A 19,953-nucleotide genomic window follows, 5' to 3' on the forward strand; every position below is an offset into this window, starting at 1 on the left:
GAATCTCATCCCATTTTCGTCCCAAAAAAATCTCGACCCGAACTTTCGGAATTTTTCCCATCCCGATTAATATCGGAAGCGGGATTGGGAATAAAACCTTATCTCGACGGGATTCCCGACCCGTTCCGAAATAATATAATAATATATTTTATTAATAGCTTTATTAATATAATAAAAAAATATTATTAGGTTTCAACTCATATAACACTTAATTTTGGACTTAATTTGTATAATTTTTAATGTTGGGACGATCAAATTGTAAAATCACGAAATGTCATTTTATTTTTGTGTATTTTTTTAAAAATTAAATTAATAATTTAATTAATTCATATTTATAATTATCTAATTAGAACAAATATGTAGAACAAGACTCAAGAGATTAATTTGACAATCTATTTAACAAAATTTATTTAGCAATTGTATCCGAACATTTTATTAATAATTATCTGATACATTTTTTCTCTTAACAAACTTTGAAACATTATTCAAAATATTTTAATATTATATGTTTTAAGTTGAATATTTATTTTTATTTATAAATATAAGTTTCTAAATAGTATATTTAATACAATTATCACATTTTTTTATTTTTTGAACGAAATCTTGAATATAAAAAAAAATCGGGATTTTACTTCCCTACCCGACGGGATCCCGAATAGTCGGGTCCCGAAATGTTTCGGGTACGGGATCGAAAGAAAAAAAAAATTTCCGATTCTTTTTGGGACGGGAGTTGGGTAAGGAGTTTACGGGACGGGTCCCGATCCTATTCCACCCCTATATGAAACAGTCCAACATATAACGTTCAAATTGAGTACTAACTGATGTTATATTAAAATTATGAACTTGGATCTAATTTAATATCAAAAATTGTTTTTTTCAATCTGAAATATTATCTTAATCTAGACGATGTAAAACATTTAACACTGTTTTATGACATGTAATTTAATATTACTGGGAAATAATTTGTGTAAATTATTATGAATTTATGATTTACAGTTTTCTTTCTTGGGGAATCAAATATTATAAAATTTATTTTATTTTAACATGTTTTTTATTTGTGAGACAATGAATGAAATTCTTTCGCATTCTTTAGTCTTTAATTAATCAACATGTTTTTATTTACGACTCCTCTTTGTGTTGGAGTCTTGGAGAAAGTGAATGAATATTGTAAAATGGACCGACAGGTGAGGTAAAATGCAGATGCTGAGCAGTTTGATAATTTATGTAAAATCATATAAAGCAGAAGTAACAGTTTTTGGGGTAGCAGTTGTTGAGCATGCACGATGGCCTACATGATACAAACCTAAGCTTTATAGACTCTGTCTAGTGAATAAAATCATTTACAGAAAAAGTAAAATCTTGTCTCGACTTTTTTTCATGTAATACATTAATATTCAAATAATTTATTCAAGGGCTCAACATATATATAAAATTAATATTATAAAATTGATATGACAAATTATAATTTGTTAGATCTTTTATTAAGATAATAATCTTAAAATAGATTAAACTAAGCTACGTTTCACATACACTAACGTATTGTGTTCAAAATAAGAAGCCCCCCACTAATTAAATTTTTATTTAATCATAACTATATAATATTGTTATGCTACGAGACGATGTAATTTTGTCGATAAAATCTCTGAGATCTCAGATCCATCACATCTTTCACGACTCACGAGTTTTTGGATTATAATATTAATGAATCAAAGACTGGGGGAAGCTACCTAAAAGAAAGCTGCAGGAGCAGTGTACAAAACATAGATCTCAAAATATATTTTCTTACCGAGAGGGATCGAAACTAACTAACAAAAGTTCAAAAAGTAAACCACAACGCAACGCACCCCTTGATCTGAAAAATGAGATATAGCTCATAGGACAGGGGCATAGGCGAGTTGGTAAGGCCTGAGGTGACGTGGGAAGAAATTTCCCAGCGTTGCGAGTTCGATCCTCGTGTGGAGCATATTTCCTGCTGAAATATTGTGGGGTATGCTATTGGAATTGGGTCATGTGCTCCCTTTCTCAGGTCTCTGCCGCTCGTGCACATCCCTCGATTTACCCTCCGCATGAGTCAATGGGCCTCTGACTCATTGAGAATAGGGTCCCTTCGAAATCCACCTTTTTTTTTTTTTTCCTGAAAAATGAGATATATATTAATGAATTCCCAAGAATTTAATTAATAAAAGTGAGGAATATATATGTGAGTACTTTTGAGGACATTGGAAAGATTTAATTAAAAAGCTGGGGCCGGGGTGCTGTAAAGGACTGTTGCAATGAATGATAAAGAAATAACATAAGAGGAGGAATTGGCGATATTGACTCGTCGGTGGAAACGTCGCTTTCGGAGTTTGCAGGGAACAGAGACGTAGCAGTAACCTATAGTTTCTTGTCCCGCCATTCCTGGATTTGCAGCCACCACACACTATAAATTTTGATCTTTTTATTTATTTATATAACAATAATAATAATCACACTTTTTATTATTGTTCTTGTTGTAAAATTGGTTCTAAAATTGTTTGTTCATGTGTAACAACAATTTCAATAAAGAGCGATCGAATCGTAACGCTCGTCTTTATGTACGATCCACTTTGATAGCAGGGTTAGAGATGATATATATCCACGAATGAGATTAAATAAAAAGAATGTGGGGACTTGGCGGTAGGCGAATGCATGCATTAAATAGGAAGTGAATAGTACAAGAGAGCTTGCTTATAATTAAGCAATGATCAGAACATATAGGACTAGTGGAATTAAATGTTGGTGACAATTATTATGATGAGCTAAATGCCCCACCCCCACAAGTCAATGATCTGGCGACTGATTCTATTTAATTTATTGGGGATCACTCAACATTTTAATTCGACGTTGTTGGCAGTGGCCAGCGAGGGGAGTGTGCATGGTTTTGGTCCAATATTTTTATTTTCATTTTATTTATTTATTTCCTTTTTATATATATTCCATTTGTCTCGTTGATATAGATAAGTGTACGTGTTTTCATATATATTAAAAAAAATTTGGGAAATGTTAATTTTGGAAGCAATTTCTCATTTTACCCATATTTAATGAAGATTTTAATACAAATAATTGTACAAAGTAATTGATTATATTAATAAGGGTAAATTGATAAAAAAAAAAATATCAGATATAACATTAAATATGAAAATTATACTGTATATTTGGAATGAATGAAAAATGAAATGTAAACTAAATAAACAATTAGACGAATGGATCGGAATATATATTTGAATTTATTTTTCGTAGAAAAATTGTTTCAAACAAAAAAAAAATATTGACTTTTACTCCATCTGACCCGTGAAATAATGGGTTGAGTTCAACTTATGTTAGGTATGATCCAAAGTGCGAATCCAAGGACACATATTTATTATTACACATGAAGGTCAATTTCATTTGAGAGTGAATAAAGACAATTAATACATACAAAGCCACAAAGGTTATATCAAGATTATCATCCCATTAAACCGAAATATCGGTTGTGATCTTGAGACATCACATTTTACAGACAATATCTAAATAATTTGGATCCAAGGGAAAAATTGAAGATCTCATATATAGTACGATTAAATCATTCATAAATTTCTGTCATAAAAAAATCATTCATAAATTCATAAAATTCCACACATGCTTGTTTACCATGGATAATTTTTTTTCTAGAATCTAAATATTCAATTAAAAAATCTTCATAATATGTGTGATAAAAAAAATTATTTTATGTCATCATCTTTTGTTTCCATAGCCAGAGCTACTATATATTTCACATAAAAGCTCTTGTGAGATCATCTGACGCGTTAATTTTGTGATACAAATCTTATCCAAATCTTATTTTGTGATACATCACAATTTATTTTTTTTTAGTTTTTATATATTTTAAATTCATTTTTTGTAACCTTTTGTTTTCTTTTTTGTTTTACCTTTTTTCTATATCATAATTTTTTATTTTTTAAAAAATATATATTAGTTTTTTTTATTTTTTCAAATTTTCTTGTGTAATTTATTGTATAATTTATAATGACAAATTTTAGCATAATTGCACAATTTTTTTGTAAAATTTTTTTTTTGTATTTTTTTATAGATATTTTATTTTATTTTAATTTTGTTCAGTTTTTTGGGCTTTAGTTTCCATCTATCTTTTTCCTTTCAAAATTTCATTTTTATTTTTACTCATTTTTCATATGTTTGATTATTTTATTTTTCATTTTTGTCTTCTATTCATTTAAAAAAAAATTATAACATGAGATTATAAGATTTGTATTTAAAAAATGTGATTTTTTTTTATCATTTATATTTCAAATAATTAATTTTTCAGTACGCACACAAAGCGCGTGCTTCGATTACTAGTTATATATTATAGAAGGACAAATTATAACAAAAAAAATTGATTAAAAAAAAATTGACAATATAAAAAAAAAATTAGAGTGTATAAAAAAAAGGGTAAAAAAAACAAAAAAATTAAAACAAAAATATATGCTGTGGTGTGAAGGGCCACAATAGAGGATCCAATTCCTGAAAAAATAGTGTTACTTTTTTACTTCATGCATGGTTCGACTATCTCACGGATGCACAAAACCTACCCTATATTTTAAAAAATATACATGAATTCTACAGCCAAATATTTGTGATATTTCATCTACTTTTTTCACTGATATTCTCTCCGTCGTTCAATCAATTTATCGGGTCCTAGACAAATAAGTACAATATTCATGTATGCATAGAGATTTAAAAACGTAAACACAATAATTTGGGTGGAGTAGTTGAGTGTTTAGGCAGGCCTTCCTTGGAGATATGGACCAGAATTAAATGCCTGCGGGCAGGGAAATGGAGACAGCACATTGAAGCTACACATTGTTGCCCATTGCCTCCGAGCCAACATCGCTTTCGAGGTACTCAAATTTGTTCGGAGATTAAAAATATATATGGAATTAAAAAGGAAACAAATAGAACAAGCAGATGATAAAACAGTGATTACTTGGATCTATCCCAGTACGTAGTAATTGCTTCAAAAGGGACATTTCAACAAGTTCTCCCTCTATAGCAATTAATATGAGGGTGAAAGTGACGTATAATATACTGGCTAACATGGGTTCAAGGACCACAGTGTATATCGTGCACTAAAATGCCAGTTTTCCATTTTGTTTTCTTGGGTCTGGTTAAGAAAATTTTAAAAATTCGATGTGAAAATTCATCAGGATGTGGGACTGGATCGGTTCGGCACGTCTTTTTGATGAGTTGAGAAATTATCGACCCAACCTGATCCAACATATTTTAGTTGGCGGATGGGTCGGTCATTTTATGTATAATTTGTCGGGTTGAGAAACGATCAATTCAAATAATCTCTTTTAATCATATTACGGACGACAAGACGATGTAAAACGGTCAATCCAAATCACCTATTCAACTGTAATTTGTCTGGTTGGGTGAGCCGACAAGACGATTGACGAATTTAACCCATTTTAACATCCCTCATAAGAAAAAAAAAAAAAAACTAAAATCAGAATGCTTAAAGGGTAACCGGTAAAGGACCATTTTAAACTCATAATCTTCGGGCCCTCTCATTGGCAAGATAGATTTCCTTGGGCCTATCCAGTGCCCCATCTGGAAGGAAGACCAAACATTATTTTATTGGGCTTCAAACTTGAGAGTCAAAATTTTATGCAATATATTTTCAGTTTCAGGATTTTCTTTTTCTTTTTTTTTTTTTGTAAAAAAACTAAATATAATATAAATAATATTCATAAATACCATAATATATCACTCTCAAAAAAAAAAAAAAATACCATAATATATCTCCTCTCTAAAATAAAGAATTATATATATATATATATAAAGGTATATTTAGGGAAATGGACTCGGTCAAACATTTTTAAAAAAAATTAACCTCTCCCAAATGATTTGCATTACACCAGAACGTCATTTTTTTAAAAAAAGATTTGAAATACCCCGTTTATTGTCGCAGACCTCGGCCGGTTGGTTGAAAAATAAATAAACGAGGGTCCAGCTCCATCTTTTAAACTTTATTAATATTTTTTGAACAGTTTAAATTATTATAAAACTAGAAAGATTAATTTTAAAATTATTATATTAATTCGTACACACAGCAAAAATAATTACTATGTGATTAAATTATGAAAAAAGGCAATATGACTAATTTTTCTTCTGCACATCGCAGGAATGTCCAAGTGTCAATTATTTAGTCATCCAATTCATTTTTTTAAAAAAGATTTCAGTATCTGTGTGTGTGGCATTATCTCTCTCTATTTTCATTTGTTAAGACAAGCAATCTTTTTTCTATCATTGCCAACTAATAATCAAACAGGTAAACTCTCATTGCTTGTTTGCTGTTGTAAGATGGGAACAAACATGTGAGATCTTGAGGAATGGCAATGCAAGAAGATAAGCTTTCACCTTTTTGTTGTTAATTCCTATTTTCCATTTGCATGTTCTTGATGAAACTGAACTCTGAAACAGTTCAGAATGCAAAAACAAAAAACAGAAAAACGAGACATACAAATCACTCAAACTAGTTCACGAATAGCGAAAGTTTGATTAAATAACAACACAAATAGATGGTGAGCGGAAGCAATCACGGCAGCGATGCCGGAATTTATTTTCATCAATACTAACCAGCCATTTCAGTACAGAGGCGCAGGAGATCCAAGACTGTAAACTACATTCAGAATCAGTTATAAATCATTTGCCTAATGAAACATCGGAGGCATCGGCCCCGGCAACAGATCAATGAGAAGCTCAATATTAGAAGAATGGAGTGGAATGGAATGCAATGCAATGCAATTCAGCAATGGCCGAATTCCTAAGCATTACAGATTCCTCAAAGTTGGACTATCACATCCCAAAGGTACAATTCTTTTTCTGGAACACTTAAAGTTACGGTTACGAAACCGGTTGCTTCTTCGTATTCAAAATCCACCTCCTTGTTATCGACTGCGATTCTTTTCGGTTTAACTGATGAATAAGCTCCGAAAGGACCACATCCACAGACTTTCATGTGGACAGATGCTGTGTTTTCTGGTTCATAGTTGAGTTCTTTAATAGCTCCTCCGGAATTGAACATTTTAATGAGTCCTATGGGGGCAAACGCAATGTTATTCGACAACTTCTTGACGGGAACCACCGTAAAGACATCGTATTCTCGCGCCTTCAAAGTGACAGGTAAAGATGCATGCTTCGGAAGGTACACCAAGTCCCCTGTGCAGAATAACAGAGAAAATGTCAACTGTCGAATTCTTTTTTCGTTCAGTTCATTCAATGTATGTGGGAATTGGAAAGTACCGTGTAGATGAGAATGGACAACTGCATCTCCCTTCCATTTATTATCTGTGATTCTTGGTAAGTAATCTACATCATTAGCCCGAATGATCCCGGTTAGTGTATCGGGCCGTTCGTCGTGAATGAGATTCTTCTTTTCTGTTTTGCACCAGCCAGCTCCTTGGCAGTTGAACACGCCCACAACGCCGTTGAAATCGTTTAGATTCCAAATTTTTAACAAGCTGCAGAAGATTTTTCGAAGTTATTCGATAGGGACAAAAAGAAACTCATGAAAAACAAGATCTTGAAGATACAGGGTTGGCTGAAGAGATTCCAAAAGTACCTTATTCCATCTCTTGCTGGATCAGAAAACAGGCAATCCCGAGTCGGTCTTCCGGGGAGTTTGGCCCTCAATATGGAACCATCGGGAAGTACAAGCTTCTTAAGAAGTTTAAAGTCATGCTGCCCTGGCTTATCACTGACGTATATAGCGCATCCGCCAACTGCTCGTGCTGCTCCGTGATACTCAGCCATCGGATGCAAACTCTGCCAAAGCATTAACACCATGTTATAATATAATTTTTGCATGAACGAGAAGTGTTTATTAGGCCATCTTCTTACATGAAACATGTCCCAATCCGGTTGCATAAACTCCCCTAGAAAAATGGTGTTGTAAGCAACAGAAGCAATGTGAATGGTATGAGAAGCTGGATCTCTCGGCCAAAAATCGTCTGATGCTCTTATGACAGCCGTTCGTTTGGCACTGTGGAGTTAATGCACAATTTCACCAGTATCAGCATTCATGTATGAGTTATGATGTTTGAAATAAAGGACTAGTGTGGTGATAATCACCTGTACAATCCATCCGTGTTGTGACTCATGCAAGAAATGATCCCATTATCGGGAAAGTTTCTGGAGATGGACGCCTCCAATGCTTGGTGGTATTTTCTTGCGAGCTTCACTCTTCCACCATTGCCAGCTCCAAGGGTTTCCAGGATGTTTTGTACATCTACCTTAACCCCATCCACATTAGCTGACGCAAGGTACGAGTGAAGCTCGTTGTAGAAATGAAAGACCTTCTCCGGATTAACGAGACCGAGACCATTCTTGGCAATGCTATTCAAAGCTTCACAAGGTTCATTTGATTGAACCCCAGGAGACGAGACGGGGTAAGCCATCTTGGATTCATAATGTTCCAATCCCCTTCCGCTCGGCCTGACTCCACCCCAATAGCCAGCCAACGCGTGCCAGACATAAACATACCTACGCAGGCAAGAAAGATGGCGTGATTGTTTGCTTACACTCTCGTAAAAGTACATCGAAATGTGGGATTATCATACTTGACAGATTTTTCTTCTTTGATTTCATTAACAATGTGCCTGATTCCCATAGCCGGATCTTCAACCCTTCCACCCTCTTTGCCCTCCCTTTGAAATTTGTGGTTCTCTTTGATGTTAGTCAACCGGTTCGCAAAGCTGGAAATGATAAACATGTATGATGTTATGTAACTCAACAATCAGCAAATTAAGCTCTAAAACAAGAAGCAACGATGAGCAATGAAAAGGATTGTGTGGCGCACTTGGCTGAGTTGTCGCCTTTCTTCCCGTCACCAGTCGGATCCATGCCGACTGATTGCCATCCATCATCGATGATCACAAACTTCGGGGGTATCCCGCCTTTCTCCAAACTACAATAAGGTATAATAATACATCTTTAAAATTCATTTCTCAGATGTTCATGCTTATATACCATTTCGGGTTTTGGAAACAATATGATAATTTGATACCTTTCCAATCCCTGTTTCACTCCTTCAGCAGTGACATCTGTGTAGAAAGCATCCCACGTACACCATCCGAACCAGTTGAGCATGTCCGGCATCTGAAAATGGATCGGATTAGAATAATGAAAGCTTTTCCTAGAGAAATTTGAGCTGGAAATGAAGTTTGTGAACATGAAAACTCCCACCTTCTTTCTCTCACGGTGGCAAAAAGTCTGCAAATGTCCCTCCACAGTCCTGTATAAATCGAAAAAAGCATGTTCTTAATTCTTACACTAGTCGCCCCATCTCGTTTAACACCTCGTCAAGAAGATGATCTCTAATACAATTCTTGTCTTATACAATAATTCTTGAAAAAGGAGCGATCTTTGAAGTCACAAAAAACCAATCACAAGAATTCAGAGCATGACATACTTGACTGCATTTGTGATGACATCAAACGGATCCGATCCAGCTGCAACGAAAACCAAATTGCTCCCGTCGAATTCTTGCACATCGGGATCGCCTGCAAGTTACTATTTATAAAATTTTCCGCAAACAAAACATGGTCCGATGATAGATTACGAGAGATGTAACTTGTAAGAATAAGTGGATGCAGATTTTGTACACATACCACTTTCCAAGCATATCTCCAACTCATTGTTTGCGTTTCCCTGTAAAACAGCTCTAAAATCTCCCTCCAAAATGGGCAAGAAAACGACATATAACGATGACTGTTCGTTACTTTCTGCTCCAAAATTCGAACCATCGCGTCCTTCCACGATCAAGAATTGGGTTTCAAAAGGTATATCTTGGCCATATTTCCCCATCCTCTGAGTCATCCACCATAATTTGAACCGAAAAACACACATGAATCGTAAGTCCCTGGAAATTCGTGAACATGATGAATTTTAGTATTAATGCTGATCTTTATTCCATGCACCAATATTGTCAAAATTTCAAGAATTTTTCTTTGAAAAAAATCCAAACTTACAGGAGCTTGCCAACAGGGAAGACCCTCCGGCTGCCCATTTGATCAGAACTAACACCAAGGAAAGCTCCATTTGTCAAGTTTGCGCCACTCGCAGGAGTCACAATTATGTTTTCATGAACATCACTCAAAATCTTCTCCCCAAACACATTCAACCCCCCATCACTCACGCCAATCCCAGCTCCCACTGTCATTTTTTTTTTCTTCTCACAGATAAGAGATTACGACGATAGAATCAATCGAAGAAAAACCCAAGAAAAGCTAATGAACAAAATAGAGATATGACACACTATACGGGGGAAACCAGAAATGTCGATGAAGGAAGACTGCGTTGGATGGGGTATTTATAGCTGAAAAAAAACTAAAGAAACAAGCGTTGTGTGCCTTGTATGCTACCTCGGTCGGGACATTCAATACCATTATATCACGTGGAACTCATATATTTTTATAAAAATTGACATATGTCTTGATGATCTAATGGTTGATATTTGACCACATCATGGGGAAAAGAACTTCAGATTTAGCATAGAATAATCCGTTTTTCTCATGAATAGTAACGACGATTATTTTCTAAATATTACGTGGTTAAATAATAATTCAAGCTTTGAAATTTGAATATTCTTTTTGTGAATGGATAATTCACTTTCAAGAAAAAAAAAAAGTTGAAAAGAAAATGGTGAAAATGGAGGAAAATGATGTTCTCCGTGTTATTAAAAAAATGGACAGCTAAAAGTACGAATCACTGACATCGGCAAAAGCTCCATTTGGGTCAGATTTCGTGAATCAAATGGTCAAATTCTTGGTTGGTGGGCTTTGAATTTAGGGTAGTTTCATTTCATGCATTTGCTTGTTTAGATTAGATTAGATTAAGATTTTTTTAATTTAAAAAAAGGAAAATTTGATATTTTGGATGAATATGAAAGATTTGTTGGTACATGCAAATTGAGATCTCCGCTGATTACTAAAATATAACAGTTTTCATGTCATAATCGATGGGGAGCGAGTACGCTGTTTCAAAGGAAGAGTTGCACGCACGAGTCTTACAAGACATATATCCACGTCCGCCACACAACACTTTTCACATTTTTTTTAAAAAAATTGTAATTGCTAAATTCTAATTTTTATATAATCTCGTATCTATGGGTTTTCGAGTTACAACTTACAATTTCCGATGAATGAAGTACAAACGCATTTGAATGACCAATAATGGATTAGCAGGTTTTGGTGAGACGAGATCGCAAATCTATTTTTATAAGATAAGTCGACTCGATTCATATATGAAAAAATAATAATATTTTTATTATAAAAACAATAGTATCAAGAGTCGACTCAAATATGAAATCTATCTGACAAAAAAATTATGATTATGAATTTATTCGATCATATCTTTAAGGTATTTTGTGGATTGATTCAATGACATGTAATATGACACATTTAATTTTTCACGTCGTCCAATAACCTTATATAAAAAAATTAGACATGATATATTGTACGTATTGGATATAGGATCGAATCAATATCTCTAATATTTTAGAGTAACTCAACAATTTTATGACAGAGTATAATAATTCGTATTATTTATTTTTATTTTTAATTTTTTGTTTATCTACTTTCTATAATCACACAAAATTTAAAAAGAATTTGACCTCGGAAAGTGCTACAACAAATAAATGAAAATTAAATTTGACTTCATCTTCATGTTAACTAGCTGGGAAGCAAACATCGCGTTATATGGATTAGGTGCTGAGTAGATATGACGTGTAAATGGGAAACAACATTAAATTGGTAGGTCGGAAAATGATATAAATAATTATACTAAATTAATTAGTGGACTCGAAGAAGCTGCGATATGTGGCGAAAAATGTCCATCAGTCGGCGGAAACACGTCGGATCCAAATCATCCTATTGACAACAACAGCCTATCCAACTGTTTGCTCGTCGATGAAATGTTAGCAAAAAATTTAATATTTTTATATTATATTCAATCGTTCAATTTTAATTCTGATTAGTTTGTTCAAATAATTTCATAGACTCAATATATTCATATCAATTTTAGATCATTGGATTCCGTGTCAAGGTAATATCCATATGAGTGTTTTTAGAATCGGACCGGACCGATCGGTTCAAGCGGGAACTGGGCGCCAGTCCGGTCCGATTCATCCCAAAAAATCGAAAAATCGATTGAACCGGTCAGCACGGGTCAAAACATGTCAAAAACAGGTTGAACCAGTGAAGAACCGAAAAAACCGGTTCAACCGGCTGAACCTGATTTTCGAATTTTTTTAATTTTTTTTCGAAAATTATTTTTTTTAATTTTTAAAACTTTAAATTTAATATTTTATATATATATGATTATTTTTAATTCATTGAAAATATTATTTTAATAATAATAGATTTTTTAATTAAATAATTTATTATTTAAATAATTTATAACTATAATTGATTTTTAAAATATATTTACATATTTTTTTTAGTTTTCAAACTATGGTAATATATATATATATATATATATTTTTATTTATATGTATTTTTGAGTTTTTAACATTCAAAACATATTATTTATTATATTATATTATATAAACGCTTTTCCGGTTCGATCGTGGTTAAAACGGTCCGATCGATTGAACTGTTTTTTTTTGTCTAGACCGGTTCGATCACTGAACTGGTTATGAAAACACTGATCCATATGTTAGTAAAATGCTTATTTTTAATATTTTGTAAGTGTGATCTCTCTCTTTTCTTCACATTTTTAATGTTTTGTAGGCGTGCGTTATCTCCCTTTTCTTCCTTCTCATTTAATTTGATGCTAACATTTTGATGCACATGCTACATCTACTACTACTAGATTATTATCATATTTAATGACGTTTTCATTGTATCATGTTTTTGGTTGAATAATTTGGTTATGTTCATTTTTTGTCTTATTGTCGGTCAATTCTGATCTCACTTCAACTAAAGTGTATTTTTTTTTTTCAATTTTAATAATTTTTCAATAAATTTTTGGCGTGCCACGAAAAAATCTAACATTTTACAAATATTTGTCATCATGACAATGAACATTACTGGTACGACTGTGTCACGTCAACATCCTGATAAAAAAAATATAAATTAAAAGAATAAGACGATAATTTAACCGATATCAACATCAAAAAAATTATAAATATCCCCTTGGTTATTCATAGAAAATCATTTTAATCAAAGTATAAAAATTTGGTAGAAAGGGAAAAGAAGGGATTATTGTTTGAGGAAAACATTGTTTGATGTTTTGTCAGAATAGAAAGTAAAAATCATGTTTGAACGTTTTAAAAAAATTTAATAATGATGATGATGATAATATTGAACGTTGACTCTTGACCAATTTGAAGAGGCGGGTGTAGTGATGGTTCTAAATTAAACTGACCCCTGTCGATCTAACAAAGGGTTTTATTATTGGTAAGATTTCGATACAAATCTAAGAGAGAGCAATCTATAAAAATAAAATTTGTAAAGAAAATCTTCATAATCATTTATTTTTAGAGGTTGCAAACACTATCTAAATATGAATCCATCATATTAGAAATGGTCCTCTATTTTATATAAGATTTTAGATTTAGATTATTATTAGGTTACATTCACATTGAAGAACTCGAATCTGAGGGAAAACTCTATTTTGCAGAAATTTAAAATATTTTGCATCAGTCGATAAAAAATCATTAAACTATTTTAAGAACATCCAAATAAGTGAGATGAATTTCAGAATTTGCTATTATGGATCAAAATTCCTAGCTCCAAATCCATCCATTTATATTCTTCCGATCAAAATGTTCATGGCATATGTCCTAGCTCCAAATTTCGTTTATCCTCAGAATCTTTACTAAAATTTTGATAAACTAATAAATTTTTTTTTTAAAAAAAACCCCAAATATATGATGCTAGTCCTACTATTTACTACGGTGCTCCTAATTTTCTAAATGATGTACAATTGTACTGGCTCTTTTGCTTGAATAAAATGTTTGTTTGATTTCAAAAAAAAAAAAAAAAACCCCCAAATATACAGCAAAATTGATATTTAATATCTTGAACGATACATCCCAGATTTTTCTAACATGCCCATCTTCTGTGTCAAAAAGAGACAAATTTCACATGCAAATAATGCTACATTATTGCACGGCTTACGAACACTGTAATTTATATTCGGAGCCTTTGTACTCCGGGACATGAACATTTATCTGAATATTCCTCCCAACAATAGCTCAGGGGTTCGTCTCTACCTCGCGTTGAAGCAATACCTAATTAACATTTTGTTTTAAATGTAATATTTATTATTAACAGGACTCTTGTGATTGTGAGACAATTTCACGAATCTATGTCTGTGATACGCGCTGATCCAGTTCATATTTATAATGAAAAATAATATTTTTGACATAAAAATAATATTTTTCATGGATTGAGTTGAATAAAAGATTCTATTTACAAAATTGACTCATAAATTATACATACATATATATAACCACGATCGGTTGGGGTTATGTTTTTAAATGTGAGATCAAACACGGCTCTCTTTATTGAAAGAAGTTTATATCACGATACCACAACTGATGACGAACGTTAGCAATTAATAGATATTTACACACCGATCGAAAACCAATTACACGTTCATAGTTTGCAACCTGATAGCTGTCCAAGATTCGATAAATATAATAGAAATGGCATCACATAATGTAGTTTAAAATTCGCTTACATGTAATAATATGATTAAGTAATAACTTCTAATATTTGATGTGTTTTTAATCATGATCATTCATTGGACAAAGTTTAAATGTGATCTGGTTCTTAATTAGTTTTGTAGACTTCTAATTTAGATCTTACCTACTAAAGATTCCATCGACAAACAAAAACTTTTGTTTTCACCAAAAGAGAAAAAACACTTGAACCGAGGACCAATATTTAGATGGGCTGATTGTTAGGTTTGCCAACTCTCATACTTGTCTTCTAATTGTGAAATCACATAGTTTTTTTAACAAATTACAATTATTTTTTCGGATAAAAAAATGTTTGGCCAAATGTACGATTTATTACACGAACAACACAAGATACAATGAGCAAACCCGAATTTGGTGGCTTGAAAAAATCAAGAATCCTAGCAGAAAAATTTGTTTCTGCTTTGTTCAAAGTTCAAGTGTTAGATTCTGATGGTTCACACCCTCTGGAAAAGTAAAAGTGACCAATCCAGATTTCTCTTCATAATCAAGCTCGACTTCATCCATGTCAATCGCGGCCCTTTTCGGTTCAACAGACGAATATGCACCGAATAGTCCACATCCATGGATCCTCATTTCGACGTTTCCTGTTTTTCTGGATTCGTACTTTAGTTCTTTTACTGCTCCCCCGGAATTGAACATCTTGATCAGACCTATGGGCGCAAATGCTGCACCATTGGACAGTTTCTTGACAGGAACAACCGTGAATACCTCGTATTCACGAGCTTTCAGTTCGATTGGCAGAGTCATATTTGTCAGTACATAAACCAGTTTCCCTACAATGGGCATCGACAAGAACTAAATTTTACCAAAATGGGACCATTTTTTTTTTATATACAAAAATTGGTGAACCGAAAAAGCAGATGTGAGATGTATTGTCGTGAACATTAAAAATGACATGCTGAGAGAACATACCGCTTCTATGGGAATACATAATGCAATCTCCACTCCATCCATTTTCAGCTATGCTGGTTATGTACGGTATATCTTTCGCTTGAATAGTACCTAGGTTCGTTCCAGGCTCTTTGTCGTGAATAATATTTTTTCTACTATCCCGACACCAAGAAGCCCCTTGACAGTTGAAAACTCCAAGAACTCCAGTATAATCATTCATGTTCCAAACTTTTAGAAGACTACAACGAATTATCAAGACTTGAATATTCTTGCATGTCTTCTAACATCAAGGCGAGAGTTTCGAGCCTAACTTATATTTTTTAAAAGTTATACCTTCTTCCATCTCTGGTAGGATCAGTAAACAGACAATCTATTGTTGGTCTTCCGGGAAGTTTGGCCCTCAATGTTGAACCATCAGGCAGTACAAGCTTCTTCAAAACATCAAAATCGTGGTTCCCAGGCTTGTCGCTGTCAATAAGGACACATGGATTTATATTTTGGATTGAAAATGAGTGTGTTGTGACACATGTAACATCAGAGCATTTTAAACTAAACATCACCTGACATAGATCGCGCAGCCTCCAACAGCACGAGCTGCTCCATGGTATTCAGCCATGGGGTGCAGGCTCTATATCATCATATCAAGCGAAAATTGATTAAGATCAAACATCTCAGAAGTTTATTGGAAGAAAATGGAATCCTCACATGAAACATGTCCCAATCAGGCACCATAAACTCTCCAACGAAGACAGTGTTGTAAGCAACAGAAGCAATGTGGATTGTGTGAGATGCAGGATCTCTAGGAAAAAAATCATCTGATGCTCTAATAACAGCAGCTTTCTTTGCACTGTGGGAATCAATTTTACAGATATAAAAAAATTTAACGCTCCAAATGGCGAAAATGGAGATTTCTTACCTGTACAATGCATCGGTACTATGGCTCATACAAGAAATAATCCCATTATTTTCGAAGTTTCTGGAGATCGATGCTTCTAGGGCTTCGTGGTATTTTTGAGAAAGTTTTACTCTTCCACCAAAGCCAGCCCCAAGGGTTTCAAGTATACTTTGATTGTCTACTTTCACACCATTTACCCCAGCAGAAGCAAGGTAAGAATGCAGATCATAATAGAAAGTGTGTACTTTCTCAGGGTTCACAAGTCCAACCTTGTTTAACATTATGCTCTTCAAAACGAAACAGATGCCATTGGTCTCGACCCCAGAAGATGGAACAGCATTTACTATTTTGGGTTCGTACTGTTCCATTTCGGGAACACTGGGTTTAACACCACCCCAGTAGCCAACTATTGCATGCCACACATAAACATACCTACAAAAAAACTCGGGGGGAAATTTACCAAGGTGTCATAGCCAGAAAGAGTTATGGAGATTCTATTTGAAACTTAAGAGCAATGGTTTACTTCAAATTGTACTGGTCCTTGATCTCAGCAATAATTTGGTGAAGTCCCATTCCCGGATCTCCTTCTGTGTCGCCCCCTCTTTCATTGTCCTTTTGAAATTTATGATTCTCTCTAATATCAGTTAATCGATTTGCAAAACTGGTATGGAAACAAAAAACAAAAATCATGGAACCAGTATTAAATCAATTCACAAATACTGCCCCAAAAAGCAAATGGGTGGAGTTATATTCACTTGGCAGTGTCATCAAATTTGGCTTCAGTGCTGGTAGAATCCATACCAACTGATTGCCATCCATCATCTATGATTATAAACTTAGGAGGAGCTCCACCTTTCACCAGACTACTTGAACAAACAAAAACATGATATTTTACACAGATGATGTAATATTTCAAATACTTTAAATATTAATGAAATTATCTTAAGCGAAGGAGACCTATTTATTCCTTCCTTGACTCCCTCGGCAGTAACATCCGTATAAAAAGCATCCCACGTGCACCATCCGAACCAATTCAATGCATCAGGCATCTGTACCATGATTAAGAACAAATTTATGAGAGTGGGAAAACTAGTGATGAATGCAAACCATGGATATTTGAAGTGTTATCTATAGTTTATAATACCTCCTTATTATGACGGTGGCAGAACGTCTGCAAATGAGTTTCCAGAAACCTGTTCAAATCCCAATTATCGCATAATAACTATGGATTTAAATTCACATTATGAAAGGATATGCAACTGAATCATTTTTCTGCTGCCAAATCACAAACAATGGGATACCAGGAAAGGTAACATTTAGACTCACTTAGTTGCTTCACAATACAATCTGAATAAGAAGAAGCTTTGTGCATTATACCTATAAGCATCATAGAATAATTGGACAAGCCTTGCATTGCAATCAAGTGATATTCAAGTTCTGCTACTATGAATAAGTATTAGACCGAGCAAGAAAATAACTTCTGAATTCGAGTGGCCGTTACAACACACAATCATAGGCCTATCTTGACAGAGTGTGAGAAACTAACAAGGAAATAGCTAAAGAAATAATACACAAGATAAACGGAGAGACTAGTATTGATATTGGTCCGGCAAATATGAACTTAACCGGTCATACTTGATTGAATTTTCGATAACCCTGTACGGATCGATTCCAGCTGCCACATAAACCAAGTGCCTGCCTTCAAATTCTTGCACAGAAGGATCACCTGCAATATTCCAATTCCCCCAACAACAACAATAAAAAACTCAAATTTAGACAAAGAAAAAATGCACACTTAAACACAACCGATGAAAAATTACGTAAAAAAGGTCAACTACCACTTTCCAAGCAAATTTCCAGTTCATCATTTGCATTTCCCTGAAGCACAGCTCTGAAATTCCCTTCAAGAATCGGCAACAGAACAGTGTAAATTACCGATCCTGTTCGTTCTTCCCCATCTTTATTTTCTTCGCCAACTCGAAAACTATTGGGCACCTCAATCAGTAAAAACTGTGTCTCGCATGGGATATCGTGGCCACACGTACCCATACATTGTGTCATCCACCATAACTTGAATCTGTAAAGACTCAAAAATCTCAACCCCCTGCAAATTTAACACCATTAATCCTTCCACAGCCATTCAGTTATATAATCAAGAAAACAAAATTTGACCATGTTTTAGAATAATAAAAGTAAAGCCTCGTACTTGAGTTTTCCAACTGGGAAAACTACACTGCTACCAATTTGATCAGACTCAACGCCAATGAAAATACCCTCATTTTGTTTTGTCGGAGTCAGGAAAATGTTGTCGTGAACATCGGTGAGAATGCAGTTGCAAGAAACGCTCAGATTTCCGTCAGCAAGAATTAAGTCCTGCTGTGAACCAATCGCCATTTTTTGTCCTCCCGCGTTATTGAAAATGAGGATTCACAGTTTTTGGGCAGCTATGATATGATATGATATGATATGATCGAGAAATCATATAAATAAAAATTTCCACTAATCTCGACATGGGAATGTGATCGGATAATTGCGATGAATTTCTATGGTAGAGCAAAAGGCAAAGGCGAAAGCATCATTTTCAGTGGACTCGAAAGTTGAAACGCAAGGACGAGGGGAATTTTGTAAAAATTACACATTAGATACAAGGTAAAGGATGACGTAACATATGCGATCATGTGAATTGTAATTTTAGCGCACACAAAAAACTCTGCAAAATAACGAAACATTATTTAATTTTGTTTCACAAATTTTTTATTCGATCTAAATCATTAAAAAAAATTAATTATTATTTTTTGTATAAGTGTTTTTGATAAAGTTTCATAGATTTATATCCGTGAAATAAGTCGATTCGATTTATATCTACAAAATTTTGAAATGTAAGATTTTTGACAAAAAAGACGATATTTTTTTTCATGAGCCAGACCAAAAATTCAAAATTCATTTAAAAATTTGATTCGTATGACAATTTCCTAGAAATATGTTTTGTATTTTTTTATGTTAACAATATTACTTTAACTGAATTTATGAATAACATTGTCACTTCTTACGAATATATATTGTATTCATAATATACATCATTAAACTATATTTTACAAACGCTTCAATGAAGATAATTTTGTTAATTTATTAATTTAAAAAATTAGTATCTATATTTCTATACACTATATATATAATAAAACATAAACTTTTTTAGAATAACCACGTTGGTCAAATTAATGGAGTGAATTTTCACTTGCATGGATTACTAGTTAAAATAATTATCTACCAAACATTCTATTCTTTAAAAAAAAATCTGTTTTTTAATTTTATTTTCAAACACTATTTTTTTAACAAACCATAAATTTAATCATTTCTTTAATATTCTTTTACAAATACTCGTAAGATAAATAAAGAT

At 33.3% G+C, this 19,953-nt stretch overlaps 2 protein-coding genes across 2 annotated transcripts; both read right to left on the minus strand.

The window, feature by feature from the left end:
• Window positions 1-6,585: 6,585 nt before the first annotated feature.
• On the minus strand, window positions 6,586-10,346 carry LOC140865627 (probable galactinol--sucrose galactosyltransferase 1). Its single transcript, XM_073270315.1, has 12 exons — window positions 10,032-10,346; window positions 9,672-9,922; window positions 9,473-9,563; window positions 9,247-9,295; window positions 9,068-9,159; window positions 8,861-8,968; window positions 8,622-8,756; window positions 8,134-8,544; window positions 7,903-8,044; window positions 7,625-7,827; window positions 7,306-7,523; window positions 6,586-7,221 (listed from the first exon to the last, which is right to left on the minus strand). The coding sequence occupies exons 1-12, from the start codon at window positions 10,220-10,222 to the stop codon at window positions 6,845-6,847; spliced, it is 2,268 nt and encodes a 755-aa protein (XP_073126416.1). The 5' UTR covers window positions 10,223-10,346; the 3' UTR covers window positions 6,586-6,844.
• A 4,621-nt stretch (window positions 10,347-14,967) lies between these two features.
• Window positions 14,968-19,171, minus strand: LOC140867735 (probable galactinol--sucrose galactosyltransferase 1). Its single transcript, XM_073272782.1, has 13 exons — window positions 18,763-19,171; window positions 18,395-18,660; window positions 18,192-18,282; window positions 17,701-17,749; window positions 17,514-17,605; window positions 17,312-17,419; window positions 17,080-17,217; window positions 16,578-16,988; window positions 16,367-16,508; window positions 16,222-16,289; window positions 15,995-16,129; window positions 15,683-15,900; window positions 14,968-15,543 (listed from the first exon to the last, which is right to left on the minus strand). Exons 1-13 carry the CDS (start codon window positions 18,948-18,950, stop codon window positions 15,176-15,178), a joined length of 2,274 nt encoding a protein of 757 aa, XP_073128883.1. The 5' UTR covers window positions 18,951-19,171; the 3' UTR covers window positions 14,968-15,175.
• Between the last annotated feature and the right edge of the window lie 782 nt (window positions 19,172-19,953).

This window comes from Henckelia pumila, chromosome 4 (genome assembly GCF_033568475.1).
Source record: "Henckelia pumila isolate YLH828 chromosome 4, ASM3356847v2, whole genome shotgun sequence".
Classification (NCBI taxonomy): domain Eukaryota; kingdom Viridiplantae; phylum Streptophyta; class Magnoliopsida; order Lamiales; family Gesneriaceae; genus Henckelia; species Henckelia pumila.